Source organism: Simochromis diagramma, unplaced genomic scaffold (genome assembly GCF_900408965.1).
Source record: "Simochromis diagramma unplaced genomic scaffold, fSimDia1.1 OVJJ01000079.1, whole genome shotgun sequence".
Lineage (NCBI taxonomy): Eukaryota > Metazoa > Chordata > Actinopteri > Cichliformes > Cichlidae > Simochromis > Simochromis diagramma.
In genome coordinates this window covers 3840674-3858224 of record NW_024387075.1, presented here as the reverse complement: position 1 = coordinate 3858224, position 17551 = coordinate 3840674, and the positions used below count along the sequence as shown (strand labels likewise).

At 40.4% G+C, this 17551-nt stretch overlaps 1 protein-coding gene across 2 annotated transcripts; it reads left to right on the top strand.

Annotated features, from left to right (window-relative positions):
- The first annotated feature begins 26 nt into the window (after positions 1 to 26).
- On the top strand, positions 27 to 12553 carry bbs4 (Bardet-Biedl syndrome 4). 2 transcript variants are annotated; one of them, XM_040045592.1, is made up of 16 exons: positions 27 to 109; positions 2240 to 2282; positions 5224 to 5328; positions 5756 to 5819; positions 6096 to 6207; positions 7299 to 7371; positions 7728 to 7781; positions 7873 to 8000; positions 8911 to 8965; positions 9075 to 9143; positions 9329 to 9481; positions 10195 to 10366; positions 10628 to 10697; positions 10807 to 10951; positions 11036 to 11240; positions 12216 to 12553. In XM_040045592.1, the coding sequence occupies exons 3-16, from the start codon at positions 5230 to 5232 to the stop codon at positions 12368 to 12370; spliced, it is 1554 nt and encodes a 517-aa protein (XP_039901526.1). In that variant the 5' UTR covers positions 27 to 109; positions 2240 to 2282; positions 5224 to 5229; the 3' UTR covers positions 12371 to 12553. The 2 variants fall into 2 exon arrangements, with proteins under 2 accessions (XP_039901526.1, XP_039901525.1); XM_040045591.1 differs by having other exon boundaries at positions 29 to 109; positions 5249 to 5328.
- The last annotated feature ends 4998 nt before the right edge of the window (positions 12554 to 17551 follow it).

Below are 17551 nucleotides of genomic sequence, written 5' to 3'. Positions count from 1 at the left end.
GAGAGCACAAATCCAACCAGCTACGTGTCTGCGCGCCATTGACGTATCCATGGCAACAGCTTCTAGTGTTGATCATCCCAAGATGGCGGACGCGGAAACAACCGCAACGGTGAGTGCGATGCGAGCTGCTCCTCCTTTTCTTGAATAAACACAAACTTGACTCGAAATATAATGAAAGTATGACACTTCGCGAGAAAGCCCGACGCCAGGTTTTACCACACGCTTTCTATAACGCTTACTTGAACGTTAGTTAGCTAGGTGGCTAGCCTATTCTAAGTCTGCGCTAAGTTGATTAAGCTGCAGCTAACGGCAACTTGCGAGACTAATCTCACTCACTCAAGGGCAAATTTAAACCTTAACGCTGACAGCTGTAGCTGTGGCAGAATGGCAGGATTGCTGTGGACTGTTTGGGAAGCTTTAGCCCACCCTTAATATACGATAACGTAGAAAACGTTATCAAGCAGCTTTTCATTAACCGGCTTACGACCAATCCCAGTTATATTATCGCTGTGGCATAATAACTTTCAGCGTGTAATGACATGTAGACAATATCAATAAACAGCTAAGCATCAGCAACCACATCCAAAACAATCCACAAGTGAGGTCAAATATGGGAAGAAAAATATGTGATGCGAGAAGAACTGCGCATGCGTGCATCTACCTGTACATTGTGAAGATAGCAAATGTTACTGTTGTTGCAGTCACTGAACAGAACATACACAGGAGCACGTTACATTGCAAAATTTTACCGGTACATCTCAACAATTTGAATAAAATGCATTAATGTAATATATCATTCCATTCATCCTTTCATTTGATGGTTATTCGGGATGTGGTGGCAGCATGCTGGCACAGACCCCCAAACAACCCTCTCCCCATTCACTTCCTCCAGCTCTTCTGGAGGAACACTGAGAATAGAGAGTAGTTGAGAGACATAATCTCTCCAGTATGTTTTGGTTATGCCTAGAAATTCTGTCCATAGAAGTTATAAACTGAATTGGTGACAAATAGGCAGTGTTTGGTCACCAAGTCTATCCAACCCTACAGATCTGCATGCTTCTACTGTTTGATTGGGAAAGAGTGTTTTCTCTCTCTCTGTTCATTAAGTAAACACACATGTCATTCAGCTTGTTGGCCCACATTCCCACACAGCCTTCTTTCAGTTTTTGAGTGGACAGGATTTTCTGTATTTGGTGAGGGCTGCCCGAGGATTATTTTACTGTGTACCACACAGTCATGTGAACAGTCGTGTGTTTTTGCAGGACTCTGTGCAGTGCTCTGAGAAACCAAGTACACCCCATGATTCAATAGCCTGTAGATGTACCATGTAAAAGCAATAACTTGTAATAATTATTAGTAATACTTTTCTGCATGACTTTATCTTCACAAAGTTGCTAAGGTTTGTGAGCATTTGTTTATGCACAGTTCTCTTAAGGTCCTGGAACAGCATTTCAGTCAAGTTTTGGTGTGGACTTTAACTGGACAATTGCAACACCTTGATTGTTTTCTTTTTCAGCCATTCTCTTGCACTTTTTTAGCAGGAGAGTTCATGATCGAGTCAATAACATGGTGCTCAGGCCCTCTGGCTACAAAACACACCAATGGTATTGGTATGAGGTGTTTGTGCTGATATGCTGTGTTGATCTTTACCATACACAGCGCTGTGCATCATGACCAAAGATCTGTACTTTGATCTCATCTGTCCAATGGACATTTTTCAGAACTCTTGGAGTTTGGTTCAAACCTAAGCTGTGATGCCAGGCTTTCTCCTGACAATCCTACCAGAAAAGCCATAACAGTTTTTTCTAATTGTGCTCTCATGAACTTTAAATTGAAACATGCTAACTGAGGCCTTTAGAGTCTGAGATGTAGTGCTTGGAATTTTTTTCCTGCATTTTCTCTGAGCAGTAAACATCTGACCTTGGGGTGATTTTGAAGGGACGCCTTGGGAAGGTTGTTGCATTGTGTTAAAACACACCTGTTTACTCCAAACCAGCAAACTAAAAGAAAACATCATCTTTGATAGAGGTGCTCACACTTGCCAATGATGAGTTAATTAAGTACATCTGATTGGCTGGCGGCTACTGACATTCTTAATTCGTATAGAAGAAGTAAGGATGATGTAGGTTTTCACAGGCCTGCATAGAATCCTGAGGAAACTTTTGTTTTTCACTTGACTTTCAGACTCCTGTTTGCTGTTATTTATTTTTCTGCTTGTCTTGTTTGTCACATATTTCAGCTCCCTGTTGCTACTGAACCCAAGAAACGTCGGGCGCCTAAAGGTACAGTGAAAGCACTGCAGGTCATGTTCTGAAATTAATTGAATTATTTTCATGTTGTTGTGTGACATTCATTTTTTTTGAAATTCATTTCTAAAAGTTGGTTAAGTGTTGATAACTGAAACTAAAGGTTTTGGAAGTGAACGGCCTGCAGAGGTCACCCTCACCCTTCTGTTTGTTTTCTCTGTAAGGAACAGGCTGTGAACAGGCATTATGCTGCTGAGCCATTTTCCAGATATTTCTCTGTGTAGAAAATGTCTGGTAATCAGAGGATGTTTTGTCATCATTATTGAAGCCTAATGTGCCATTAAATAGTTTATACTTCTGCCCACAGATATTTTGTCTTTTCTTTGTTTTATAGTGCTTTGTAATAATAATAATAATAATAATAATAATCAGAGCTACTGAGAATTGCACCTCTGTGGGAGCAGTTGAGTACATGCTATGATGTGGTAATGATAATTTCTATTTGGCATGCAAACCCTTTCCTGGGTTGTACTTAATATGAGACACACCTCTGTTCTAACTAAAAAAAAAAGAAAGAAAGTAAAGATTGGATTTTAGGAGGCTAATACACATACACCAATGGGAGCAGACTTGATAACAACCTGAACGCAGAGGAACTTTAAAATTGAGATGCACTGTTTTAAAGCTGCTGCTGAGTTAAAAATAAAGTGGCAGCTGGGTGCATGAACTTCACAGCTTCATCTACAGGGAATTGTGACTTCATTATGCCTCATACAGACTGTATACGCAAAAATAGTTCTTTAAAAAGTTTTCCAAATGCAAAGCGTGTTAAAGTGTATATCAGCCGATTTTTGGCACTTCATCACTGAGACTTGGGATCACAACTGGATGAAAACAGTCACATGCAAGGACCCATCCATTTTGCAATGTAGACATTTAAAGATTTGACATAATCAAGCAATGTGACATAAACCTTAATTGTGTCCATAAGTCACAGTCATTCTGCAGTTACCATTGTGAAATGTAATTATGGTTATTTAAGGCATACACAAATTTACCTTTGCTATGCAGAGTAGTATGCAGAGTATATTATGTTAGATTTTGAGCACTGCTGTTTGTGCATTCTTAGTGTTAATACCTGACAGGTGCTGTGCAATGGAAAGATCTAAAGTAAATAAAAAAAAATAGTACAGTATGTTAGATTTTAATAAAATCCAGTGTGAGTTTCTTGACTCGGATGTAGCAGTCTGCCTTATTTTTTTTAGGATACTGACAGTCATTTCTGGCACATTCCCGATAAAGGGAAAAAAAAGGTGTCAGCATCTCGATGTGAGACTAAATGACTTGACAAGATGAAGGCTTTTTTGGAGGGTTTTTTTGTGTGTGTGATTGAACTTCCAAAAATAATATTCATCATATTTTTCATTACGTTCTCCCCATGTGTCTTTTGATCTCAGCATGCCTCTCCTCTGCTCTTATCCCCTTTTAACAGATGGTTGAAACACACTGAGGGCAAAGCTGCCTTAGCTTCATCCAGATCAAATATAACAATGAGAAAACTCTCTCTTTGCAATGAAGTTTTTCACATTACTATATTTAGGAGACCTCGTGCTGGGCTGTTCTTCTGTGCTTCTTTCTATCCTTCTCTCATACAGTAGTTGTAGGAATACACGTTGCCCATGTATCCCATCACTCCTCTCCAAATTCTGCCTTGCTTTATGTATGTGGACCATAGAGCACCGCAGGACCACAGCTGAAACCCAGAGACAAGAATATTATTGCTGTCTCAGCAGGGAGAAAGCGGATTAGGGTCCCTACAAATAGGGCCATTCCCAGTCTTGACGTGGCAAACGTGTGGAGCCCGTGCCGTTTCACAGTCGGCGATGGAGTGGATTTCTGTGTAGTATCTGGAATGGGCTCAAGTTCTAGCAGCAGATCAGCGAAGCTCTTCTTGAGGCGCTGAAAGATAAAACAGAGGGGAGCTTTGGTGTAATTCACACTGTATTTTTTTATTTTTTTAACACTCGGAGTTCGTTAACGATACCCACCCCCCCACCAGTGTCAATGGTAAAGCCTAGCACTGTATTTCACAATGCCTTCAATCCTATTTTTAGCCTCAGAGGAAGGTAGTAGGTGCAAGATAACAGGATTACCAGAATCAGACTCGCTTGAATTGGCATTATGTGTGCTTCCTTGTAAAATGAAATGTTGTACTCCACTGGGAAGAGGACTTGGAGGCGTTGTAGTTCGGTTCTCGAGGTTACCTAACCCTTTCTAAAGCTGGCTTTACATTGTTCTGCTCATTCCTTCAGCCTCCCTCTTTGACTCTGTCTCTATACCCTCGCTCTTCTGTCACAAGCACCTGGCTTGCGAGAGACATTGTTGCCCTGGCAACAGGGAGAATATCTCAACCTGTCGAGACATTAAATGAGAGACACGGGGGGAGAGGAGGGGGAAAAAAAGCAGTGTTTGTAACGCAAAACTTGCTTACAAGGTGACATTTACAGAGTGGCTGGTGAATTGATTACAGTTTAGCCTGGGGTTTCTGGTTGAAGTGTTAACATCTATGTTAACTGTCACATCAAAGACTTGCTAGCAACTGCATGGGGAGGCTGCTTTCAGGATTATTTATTCAGCTGTCAAATTAGAAAAGATGGCATACATTAAAAATAGTTCTAATAGACATTACTCTTAATAGGCTGAGCCATCTGTTCATAAGAAAAAAAAAACTGCTAACGAGCTAAGATTTGCAGCATGCCTACTCGGTGACTTGACTTAAATTTAGCCTGTGGATTTAGGTTGCAGTGTTACATCTGTGTTAACTGTCAGATCAGAGACTTACTAATGACTGCAAAAGGAGGGCTCTTTAAGGATTAATCATTGAGCTATCAGCCAAATAAGACATCATCTGCACAATAACATGCTCAAAAGTTCTTGTTTTTTTTTTCCAAAATCCTTATTCATTTGTAATATTTAGATTTTTATGGTGTTCCTCCACCCAGCTCCAGAGCTTCCTATTGTGGAGAGAAGGAACTGGTTAATCCACCAGCACTATATCCTCAAGGACTACGATACCTGTAAGGTAAAGTGCCTTCATTCCTCAGTTCTGTTTGTGGCGTAGTCTGTCATTGACCTGTGACTGTGCTGAGTGTGATTGACTGAAAGACCCACTCTGACCTCAGTGAAGATAAACATGATGAAGATATCGAGTTCCCGACATGCACGCGGCTTTGTCTAAGGCCTGATTCATTCGCTGCATGCAGCGCTGTTCATTGAAACTGCTTCACACTTAATAAAGTCTCTGAATAGTACTTGTTAGATATATTACTGGACTACTCCTGCACGCGTTTTCTTTGCATATCTAATTTGTGTGAGGCGATAATGACATACATCCCTTCCGCTTACTCTGTTAATATCTACAGATGTACAGAACAGGGTGTAATATTCCTCTGTATCATCTGAGTACTGGATGGATTTCGAAATTGTCTTTCCACTCTGCGCCTTTTTAGGTTATCATCAAAGACCAACTGCAGGAGACTAATGGGATGTGTGAATATGCTATATATGTTCAAGGTGAGCCATCATTTTTGTAGCAGCCATTCCCCTTTTCCGCTTTTAATGTGTAAGATATTTTTTTAACAGCTACATCAAGTAAAACCTCTGTGGTAGTCAACACCAGAGCTGCACAAGTACATGATTTTGTTTCCCCAAAAACTGCTCTTTGGACCTCATGCTGTGCCTTTGATTTTTTTTTAATGCGTTTTTTTTTTTTCTTTTTTCTTTTAATTCCTCAAGCAGATGAAGATCCTTTTATTTTGTGTGTGTGTGTGTCTTTATTTCTTTGTGCAGCACTAATCTTGCGTCTTGAGGGCAAGATCCAGCAGTCCCTGGAGCTGTTTCAGAGCTGTGCCATCTTAAATCCCAACAGCGCAGACAATCTTAAGCAAGTGGCCCGATCACTGTGAGTCTTCTGCACTGAAGCCTCTATGAGCGCATCAGTGCCTCTCCATTAGCTAACAAGACAGACACAGGGGAGAAATATACAGTGATAACAGTCACACTGCAGGCCGCTTAGAGCCAGAACCTTCACCGCTTAAGGGGAAACACTGGAGAAAAAACTGTTTTTTAATGCTTTGGTCAGCTTTAAGATTTTGATCCGTATTGACATGATAACATCACATGGTTACTGCAGATTTCATGATGGAAATCTACCACCACATCCCAGAGATGCTCTATTGGATTAAAATATGGTGACTGTGGAAACCATCTGAGTACAATTTAAGCGCATAGTCATGTTTAACAAACCAGTTTGACATTATTTGAAGTTTGTATGGTTTGTTAGTCTGCTGACAGCAGCTATCGGAACATAGCACCCTGTGGTCACAAAGGGATGGTCATGGTCAGCAACAATACTCAACAATGCTCTCATTTAAATGGTGCTTAGTTTATACTAAAGAGCCCAAAAGGGGTCATGAAAATATCCCACACACTGTTAAACCACCAGCAGCCTGAACCATTCATACAAGGCAAGACCCATGTTTACATGTTGTTTATACCAATTCTGACCCTACTGAATGTTGCAACAGAAATTGAGACTCAGCAAACCAAGCAACAGTTTTCCATTGTTCTAATATCAAAGTCACTTAAATCACCTTTCTTCCCCATCCTGATGCTCAGTTTGATTTAATCAGGTCATTTTGACCATGTCTATGTGCTGAAATGCATTTAGTTGTTGCCATGTGATGTTTGTATTTATGACTAGTTTAACAGGCATTCCTAATAAAGTGTCAGGTGAGTTTATATGAACACACAGTTTCATTAACGTTACGTTATAAAGATGTTGTCTCTGTTATCAGTAATCCAATGGGAAAGTTCGGGGCTTATAGTAAAGTTTTATCCTCTTGACCCGTAATGCCTCCCTTTGTAAAGAAAAATGAATACAGCTTCATTGAATGGTTTGTTTTTTAATGTTGTAATAATAGTTATTCTGAAAGCAGTAATTAAAATGGGTTATCGTCTCTTATGGATTATTGTTGTTTATTGTTTCTTCAGATTTCTTCTGGGAAAGCACAAAGCCGCTATTGAATTCTATCATGAAGCTGCAAGGCTCAACGAGAACGACTGGGTAGTAGAAAGCAAACACTCTTAATTCCTACTTTGTCTTTAAGGTTTTTTTTTTTTTTTGCAGAGATTATAGCACCGACAAATTCTGCCAACATTTAGAGTGGGAATTACCTTGACTGAACCTTTTCTTCTCACACTTGCAACAATTTATCACAATCAGCTCTGTGGTTGCACATCCAAATTCGTCCAGGGCTGTTTTACTAGGGGGCTATCAAAGTTGTGCTACCATTAATCACTCCCACTTCCTTCTCTAATGCTACTGCAGAACTGTTGGCCTATAAAACTTTTACATTTGGAAATTAAATTCAGCTCAACCTGTGCAATGCAAAAATGATCCATGACATTTTCTCACCCCAGGAGATCAGTCATAATCTGGGATTGTGCTATTTCTTCATCAAAGACTTCAAATATGTGAGTACAGCTGAGTTTACCAACACTATAGCAGGACAAATTGTAGTTGTTCCACAGGGATTTGATCATTTTGATCTTCTGTCTCTGTCAGGCTGAGGAGCATCTAAAGATAGCTCTCAAGATAAACAAGCACGACAAAACCTTCATGATGCTCGGGAAGGTTCACCTGCTGGCTGGAGAAACAGACAAGGCCATAGAGGTGTACAAGAAAGCGGTGGAGTAAGTGCATATATATAATGTTAGCCGTTCATGCTAGATGTTGTTAGGCATTACTCTGTATGTACTATACATTGAAACATTCTTGACATGTACAGCAGTCCATTAGAGCTGATACATTTCTCAAAAACCCAACTTAAAGAGTCTAATGGGGGCTGTCCCACTAAAATCTCCCAAAAATATTAATGAGAACACCAGCACTCACAGCACGATACCAACATTGCTTGACAGCAAAAAGAGAAATGTGGGGGTTTGGGCCTGAAAATATTAATGATGTTCTCATTAAGGAATTGTTTATGACAACAAAGTCAAACAATTTTCTTTAGATTCCTGTGGAGAAGTTCAAACATACTGCCTTCAAACATTGGTTCAGAAGGTTCTCGCATACTTTAAGTTGTTTCATCTTGGTTTTTATTTTTATGGCTTTTCTGTCTCCAGAAATCATTTTATTCAACACTTAAAGCTTTGCCACATTTTTAACTCTGGGTTCAGTATAAATGCAGTTCATTTCCACTTCTCCTCGCATGTTGAATATTTAAACATTAGGCCATGGTGTAAATAAGGAAATGACATCTGTGTCTATAATGGAGCTCATTATGGCTGCCTCCTGTTGGGGGTAAATGAATTAATCAAGTGCCCCAATACTGGTGTCGCTTTTAATGAGACTTACCACTGTGATTCTTATTTTAATGCCAATCTGCCTCTTCTCTACCGTTTTTCTTTGAGCCCCATCGTCCCCCCACAGGTCATAATTAATACTCCACAATTATACCGAATCAAAGGCTGATTGAATAATCACGAGATTCCCTAGATATCAGCTGCTGTATGTTTGCTCAAGAACAAGCACATGCATTGAATATGATTGCTGGCATAGGTTAACTGACATTATTCTTTTGGCTCATCTCTTTTTCAGATTTTCTCCAGAAAACACTGAACTCCTCACAACACTGGGCCTGATGTTTTTGCAGGTAAGCAGATTTCTTTTTCTTTTTTTTTTAAATGATTTGATGAAATGATATGCCCATAAATGATGAGCACAGCAAAAAAGGAATGACAGCAATCTTCTCTTTGTTTGAGCTCGGGAAATACCAGAAAGCATTTGAACATCTTGGGAATGCCCTCACCTTTGACCCCAACAATTATAAGGTATGTGGGTACTTACACATTACAATTAGGCAGAAGCTTATTTTGTTACTCACCTCCTTAAGGAGAGTGCACCAGGTTCCTTTTAAATCAGTTCATTCCCTGTCAGATGTTACGGCCTGACTTTCATCTTTCATCAAGGCTACATCTTCCTCTAATATCTCTCTAATCATTGTTTTTATTCCTAGGCCATCCTGGCTGCAGGCAGCATGATGCAGACCCATGGTGACTTTGATGTGGCTATGAACAAGTACAGGGTGGCAGCATGTGCTGTGCCGGAGAGTCCCCCTCTGTGGAACAACATTGGCATGTGCTTCTTTGGGAAAAAGAAATATGTAGCTGTGAGTAATGTTTTTTTTTCCTGCTTGTTTTCATCCAGTTTGGATGAGAAAACTGCCAAAAGGCAACACACACAAAAAGCCTACTCGGTGTTATTTCCACACCAGCCATGGCTCGTGCCTTTAATCACAGCCCAGCCACTTAATTCTGCTGTTTCTGAAGGAGCCCTTTGTGTATACAGTACAGTGTTTATCCTATCTTTTATTTGATAGAGACAGCGTAGATAGACAGGAAAGTGGGGAGAGAGAGAGGGGGGGGAAGGCATGCAGCGAAGGGGCGCAGCACATACGTTGCCTTTACTGTATGTATCTGCTAGGTGTTGGGATATATGTTATACATATACATATATATAATGTAAACATATCTTAATTTTAAAAGCAACTTCATTCAATTCTTTTTTTTTTTCTAGTTTAGAAATCCCAACACGTTGTGGGGATGACTGAGTACTATACAAACTCTACATTTTCTGTAATCTTCACTAATCTTGAGAAAATGAAATCAAACCCCCCAAACTCTGTAAAACACAACTTCATTACAATTCTGGTGGTTTTTCTTTGGCTAAATCCTTCAGAGGATCTGGCACAATTCCCTCTTCAGGAAACTTCTACATATGTTCCTGAATCTGATGTTCCTGTTTGTTCTACTTCATATATTATTAAGATACTCACCTAAAGGTCCTGACAATTTCTCTCTCCTAACTTCACGTCTCCCACAGGCCATCAGCTGCCTGAAGCGGGCCCACTACTTGTCTCCTTTTGACTGGAAAGTGTTGTACAACCTTGGTCTGGTACACCTCACCATGCAGCAGTATGCCTCTGCCTTCCACTTCCTCAGTGCAGCCATCAATCTGAATCCACGAATGGGGGAGCTCTACATGTTGCTGGCAGGTACGGAGCGAGTGAGACAGACAAATCCTTCATGATTTAATTCTGCCTGAAGAGGAAATCTATGACGGCAAAAACAGGGATAGCTTTTTAAATAGCACTTTACTGAAAATGTCGCTGCTTAAAGGATTTTTGGGGGGGGGGGGGGTTATAAATGTATTAGTATTTTCATTAAATCTATTCAGCAGCTTGACCACATTTACATTTGATTTGAAAATTGAAAAGGGCTTGTATGTGACAACAAATTTCCTGTCACATCTTTAGTTGCTCTGACCAATTTGGAGGATTATGAGAACGCCACCAGATCTTACGAGCAAGCTGTGACTCTGGATGAGTGAGCCTGTCCTCAGTAACACCTTGAAACTTCCATTGATCTGAATTTAAAACTGTATCAGATCATTGATTTTTTTTTTTCCCTCTTCTTGGTGATCAATTTTCCACAGATCCAACCCCCTGGTTAACCTGAACTTTGCAATCTTCCTCTATAATCATGGAGACAAGAAGGGAGCTCTGGATCAATACCAGGATATGGAAAGGAAAGTCAACATACTCCGAGACAGCAGTAGCAACTTTGAATTTGATCCTGAGGTACTGTAGATCCTGATATCAATGATGTCTCTGAAGTTAGTGGTCATTCTTTGTTCCAACGCAACACATTTTAATCCCTAACAGCTAATGGACATGGCTCAGAAAATGGGAGCTGCTCTACAGGTGACAGAAGCGCTGGTGTGGACTAAACCAGGCAAGGACTCCAAATCAAAACCAAATTCTTCAGCAGCCACCAAAACCCCCGGTGCTCCCCTCGGTACTAACCAAGTCCTGGGTCAGGCCATGTCTTCAGCCGCAAGCTACAGCAAAAACATTCAGCTGTCAACAGGTACACACGACCAGTTATGGTCTTGTTTAAAGCAATATTTCATGATCCGCCTCCACGGTGAAGCCTCTCCTGTGCCGTTTTGATCAAAGATGAAGGGGACGTTTGTTAAGAACCTGAAACATCAAAGTCAAACTGAATCTCTCGCTTACATTTGTTCTGAACGCAAACTCAAAATGACTTCCAAGGAGTCCAGTGTAACGCCGGCAGAGTGGGTGATTTGCAGCTTCCACCTCTCTGCATCAAACCAAAGCTCTTTTTTTCATTCAAAAGTAAAACTTGAAAATATCACTTCCCTGTATATTCAAAGGCTCGTGCCTTCACTGCTGTAGCAGATTGAATATACAGGGTAAGGCGAAATGGAATATGTGGGAGGAAAACGAAGTCAACCTATTGTCTGTATGCTGTGTGTTCTATTCTTTGGAACAAAAGAGAATCAATAGTGTGGAAAAATGACACACGGGTAAGCTTATGAATTCAAGGCTACTGTGCAGTGATTGCAGCGGCTTACAGCTCTCAAAGGTAAGTGGATAGTAGTGCTTTTCTTCACTGGAGCCAATGGCCTGTGTTTTCTCCCACTCATGTGTAGCTGGTAACAAATATCACCAGAACAATAGATACATCTTCAGTGACATTGGCATTTTACATAATTCCACAGCTCTGGCATCTATTTAGCCCCTAACAACCAGCAATTACCAGCCATTGTTTGACAACCAACCAACCTGAATGTGTATGTACTTTACAGCTGGATTTAGAAACATCTGGTACTATCTGCACATTTGCAAAGAGAATTAATTAAATTGTGTCCCGTAGTATGTGACATAATATAGACATTTACAGCCTGGGACCAGTCATTATTCCCAGCTAATGCTGCAGAGCTCAGCATTAATGAACCCCACGCGTCTCATCAGAAAGTAAAAGATTTCTGATAAGCTTGTAGCGAAACAAACCTGCATGAATTCTGTTTGTCTTTTCCAGGGGTGTCCGGAGGCCCTTCCAATGCAGGAGAGCCAGAAGATGATGTACTGGAAGCCCCCAGCCCACCTTCTGATCCTCCGGGATCCCCAGAGCCCGCAGAGTCAGACAACCCTAAACCCAGAACCTCCAAAATGAAATCGAAGGTGCAGGAATGAATTCTCTTGGTGGCTACAGTCTTACACTACTTGTGTCATCTTTGAGGTCACCTATTTTTAATGGAGGACAATTAAGCCTCTTTGGCTACGTTCACACTGCAGGTCTTGATGCTCAATTCCGATTTTTTTGATCAAATCCGATTTTTTTTGTCTGCTTGTTCACACTACAAATAAAATGCGACAGTAAACGCTCTCTAGTGTGAACGCTCAAAGCGGCCCGCGTGCGCAAAAGAAGACGTCACACACAACGCTCTCTGTTTAGACCCAGAGCAAACAATATTGTTTGACTGATGGCCCTTAATATAAAGACTTCGGACTTTACGTTTCTCAATTTTTGCTTTAAGTTATTTTGTTATTTACATAACAATGTAAATAACCTAATAATGATCCTTATTGCTGTTTTAGAGAGGAGCGGTGCTTCAAAGAATAGCTGCAGATTTCTGTCAAAATCTGCAGATTATACAGTACAAATAAAATGTTCACGTTGTCTTCCCAATAGTTTCACTAACATCTACACTGGATGGCCAGGAAGCATTCGCGATGTCTTCTCTGGCGCTGATAATTGGCGTCTGTCTTGTGTCAGTGACGTAAACGACGGATTTAATGCGACATGACCATTCAAACAGCAGTCGCTTTCTAAAACATCGGATATGTTTCGGATTCAGTACCACATACGAAAGTGACTCAGATCGGATTTGAAAATACTGTCATAACATGATCGGATATGGGTCACATAGGGTCAAAAAAATCGGATTTGATGCGCTTTCACCTGCAGTGTGAACGTAGCCTTTGAGCGCAGCCAAGCCACTGTATTTGTGCTTTTTCTAGCTCATGGTAGTTCAGTCTTGGTTTTAATTTAGCAGCACAGAAGTTTCACGTCCTGCTCCAACATTTCCATGTGAAAAGGGTGTGGTCGGTGTTCACTGTTATGCCTCTCATCTCAGAAATATCAGTACACAACTCACCGATGTAAACCAACAGTTTTTTAACTTAGCTGTACATATTTGTACATTTAAGAATTCAAGAAAGAAAGTCTGTATTCAGCAAAATGGTGATAACGGGCCTGTGAAGTTGCAAGTATTCATTTATGATGAGCTTAGCAATAAGGTTAAAGGATGGATTTTATTTGTACTCACTGTCTGATATGATCCAGTCAGTGTGAAGGAAATGCTGTGACAATCACCGCTACAATGTGAGGATAGAATGGGAGATGTTTCAATTGTTCCTGGATATAGTTTGTTTGATAGGACTTGAGTATAAATAGTGATACATGCTTTTATATGTGGATAAGTGTTATGTTTATAGAGTAATGTATTTAATATTAAATAAGATTTTAAATAAAACAGCTGTCCGCTTATTTTGTAAAGTCCAGATTATGTGCTGTATTGTTGTGTCAAGGTGATTCAGTTAGACACCACCAACAGGGGACAGTATTGTTTAACAGCTTTGAAACATACGCTCTACAGTCAAGTGAGAAAAAGTTTTTCAAGGACTCTGTGCAGTCCAGTGAAAAAAGAAATACTCTCACTGCTTTCATTAGAATTAGAAGATATTTGATTAACAGCATTTGATTAGCAGACAAGTGTTGCTAATCAAATGCGCCTCTATTAAAAAAAACAAGTTTTGGCAATTGTTGGTCTGGAGCATTCAGCTGTGTGTTAACACAATACCACAATCTTTCCATGAGTGGTTGACCCAGCAAATTCACCCCAAACGTCAAAGAAACTGAAAAACCCCAAAGCTAAATTTCAGACTCCACAGGCTTTGGTTAGCATGTTACACCGTCACAAACTTTAAATTGTAATTATTAAAAGACTGAACAGCTACGTCCTGTTTGGAGAGGTTTCCAGCAGAAAGCCTAGTTTCTCTAAAAAGAGCACGGCTCTGATTTGCTTTCTGATTTGCATTGAACAAATCAAAATACTCGTTGAATAATGTCCTTTGGACAGAGGAAGCCATCCATTCATCCATTCGCTTCCGCTTATCCTTTTCAGGGTCGCGGGGGGCGCTGGAGCCTATCCCAGCTGTCATAGGGCAAGAGGCGGGGTACACCCTGGACAGGTCGCCAGTCTGTCGCAGGGCCAACACATAGGGACAGACAACCATTCGCACTCACATTCACTCGCACATTCACACTTAGTGACAATTTGGATTATCCAGTTAACCTATCCCCACAAGCTGCATGTCTTTGGACGGTGGGAGGAAGCCGGAGTACCCGGAGGGAACCCATGCAAACACAGGGAGAACATGCAAACTCCACACAGAAAGACCCCGGCCTGATGTTGGAATTGAACTCAGGACCTTCTTGCTGTGCGGCAACAGTGCTAACTACCGTGCTACCGTGCTGCCCTTCAGAGGAAGCCAGAGTGGGAAAATAGTCAAGCACGGTGGCAGTGGGCTGGTGATTTGGGCTTCCTTTGCAGCCACAGGGCCTGGGCACTTTGCAGTCATTGAGTCAACCAAACAGAAGCAAATCTACAACAGAATGTCTGAAAGAGGAAAGAATCAATGTGTTGCAATGACCCAGCCAGATCTCATAAGCAAACCTCAATGAAATGAAGCAACGTTGTAAAGAAGAATGGGACAAAGTTCCTCTACAGTGATGTGAGAGACAGAGTTATTGCTGTTAGAGGGTCCTACAAGCTTTTGAATCATGGGCTGGACTACCAACATAGTTATTTCTCAGTGAAGGTTTCACAGTGAGTAGTTTGTTTTTAAATATAATTGTGTTATATTGTTGGCAGCCAGTGTCCCAGATATATGAGCTGTGAGACAATCTGAGTACTCATAAAGGCACTTTTTTTTTTTTTTTACTCACGATTCATATCGACCAACTTTTCAAGGTTGGCTTAAGCTGACGATGGGGTTGGGGTCTCATGAATAAGGGATAAACCTCTGGTGTATGATGAGACCTCGTGAATTAGCTCACTGAAGGTCACTCACAAACTGAAAATATATTAGTGTGTATCGTTTATAATATGCATGGGACAGTCTGTATGTATTAAACAAAGCTATTTATAAAATATGTTCCTCTGACAACAGAACACAAAGGATTGTCTTTATTAATTTATGGGTATTTAAATGTGCCATTGTTGTTTTGTTTTAATTAATAACCAACTAATAAACAAACAGATAAATTACGCTCGTGCATTTATCATTTAGAACCACCAACCAGCCTCCAAAATCCCAAACGCACACCCATCACTGCTGATGATTTTTCAGGCTCTTTGGAGAACTGTGCTAAGGTCACTGACAGTCATTTGGGAGGAAAACTTTAAATGGAGTTTCTGTTACATCAACAAACTCTGAGAGCTTTAAAAATAGGTGTTTACATGATGATTACATGTTAGCTTCAGCGCTTTCAGTTAGCAGGCAAATACAAGTCTCTGCCAGCTTCAGGACAGAAAACATGAAATTTGTTTTGTTTTGTTTAATACTTGAAACAACAAAAATTTCAATTAACCACACATGTTACACAGAAGATTAAATTGTAACATGATTGCAAAAAAAAATGTTTTTTTGAATCTGTTGCTGTTTGGACGTAATGATATTTAAAGAGAGCCGTGTGAAGGTCTGCATATAGGGACACAAGCCTCTTTTATTATTATTATTAGAATAAGACGTATTCCTCTTGTGTTTTTGATCAGTCGTGAATCTTGCATCTGGGTCTGACTGGATGACAAGGACAGGATGTAAATATGGATTTTTTGTCCTCCGGCTCAGCACAGAGCGGAACATTGCTGTGAACCGAGTGTCAGGTCAACATGGTTGCTGCTTGTCTGTCTCTCTTCTTTGTGGTTGTTTTTCATCGTAGCGCAGCCGTGACTGGAGACTGTGAGTGCAGAGAAGTGATTGTGTTGGTCGCTCTGGTTATTTGAGTCAGTATACCACATGCATCACCGCGTGGAAACACAGATATTAGAGTTTTATTTGTGTACAGGAGAAGTTGGTTTCCACCGTAAAGGGACCACTGTTTACAGACTTTAACAGGAGGAGTATATGACCCAGTTTGGTATCAAAATATTGAGCTCTGTTTTTACCACCTAATGTGCTTTATTTGTATGAACTTGAGTTTACTGCTGCAGCTGTGCACTTGCATCTTTCAGAAGCTGATCAGTAAGCTACACAAGATATCTGAATCTCTATCTCTCCATATAGCCATAGATGTGGATAGTGTATCTTTATTTTTACTCCATTTCCTCAGATTTGACAAGATAAAGGTTTGAGGACAAGTGATGCAAGATCTTTATTTTTTCTTCCTGTGATTGAGTTTTCAAGCTCAAACATGGAAGAACTTGGTAGTAATCGTCAAACTGATGAATAAGAGACATGAATAAGTCATTTTTTTTTATGTGTGTTTTTTTCCTGCCATGTCAAATTTCCCATGTGGCACATCGATGACTGAAGTGAACAATTCTAATATTCTTTTATTGTTGCCATTTATCTTCCTAACTGAGCCCGTTATTAGACTTACAGAATACCGTTTTGCCAGAGAGTAATCATTTATGGAGCGTAATATAAAAGTGTGGAAAAAAAATCATGCGAGTAATACAACTAAAGTTTCTGTTTTTGATTTTCTTTTTTTAAAAACGTCTGTTTTATTACACAGAATCATTTTGAAAGGTACAAATGTCGCCTCTGTGTCTTAATCCTTTGTGCTGTTATTGCTCTGGCATGATCTCAGTTTCGTTCAGTCGGTTGACGTCTTATCCAGTATAACCATCGTCTCGAGGGCAAATAGTTGAAGACAGATAAAACCTCCTGGCTTTGCTTTATGTGGCCTCACATGTCACTGCTACGACCTGAAATCCAAGCGGATCAGCGTTTGACCCTGAAGACTCTGACAGCAGTGACCATTGATCTGTTTGTGTTCCTTGGGTTTACTTTCACGAGGAAGAATAGCATCTACATGCGCAGCTATTATTGTGAGAGACTGTATGTAGGTTTTTTCATTAGGTGCTTGTTAAACCGTGCATGCCTGAAGTGCCTGCGGTCGTAACTTTTACAAGCCAGCTGATGGCCTGTAAGTTACAGCTCCTGCTCCAGTTATATTTCAGAGCAGCTGTGGAAGATTGCTTTTCCATTCTCATCTGTCTACAATTCAAATGGCCTCTGGAAGTGTCTCAGTAACTAGTGGAAGTTTCACATAAACTTCTCTGGCTCCAGGGAATCGTACGTTTT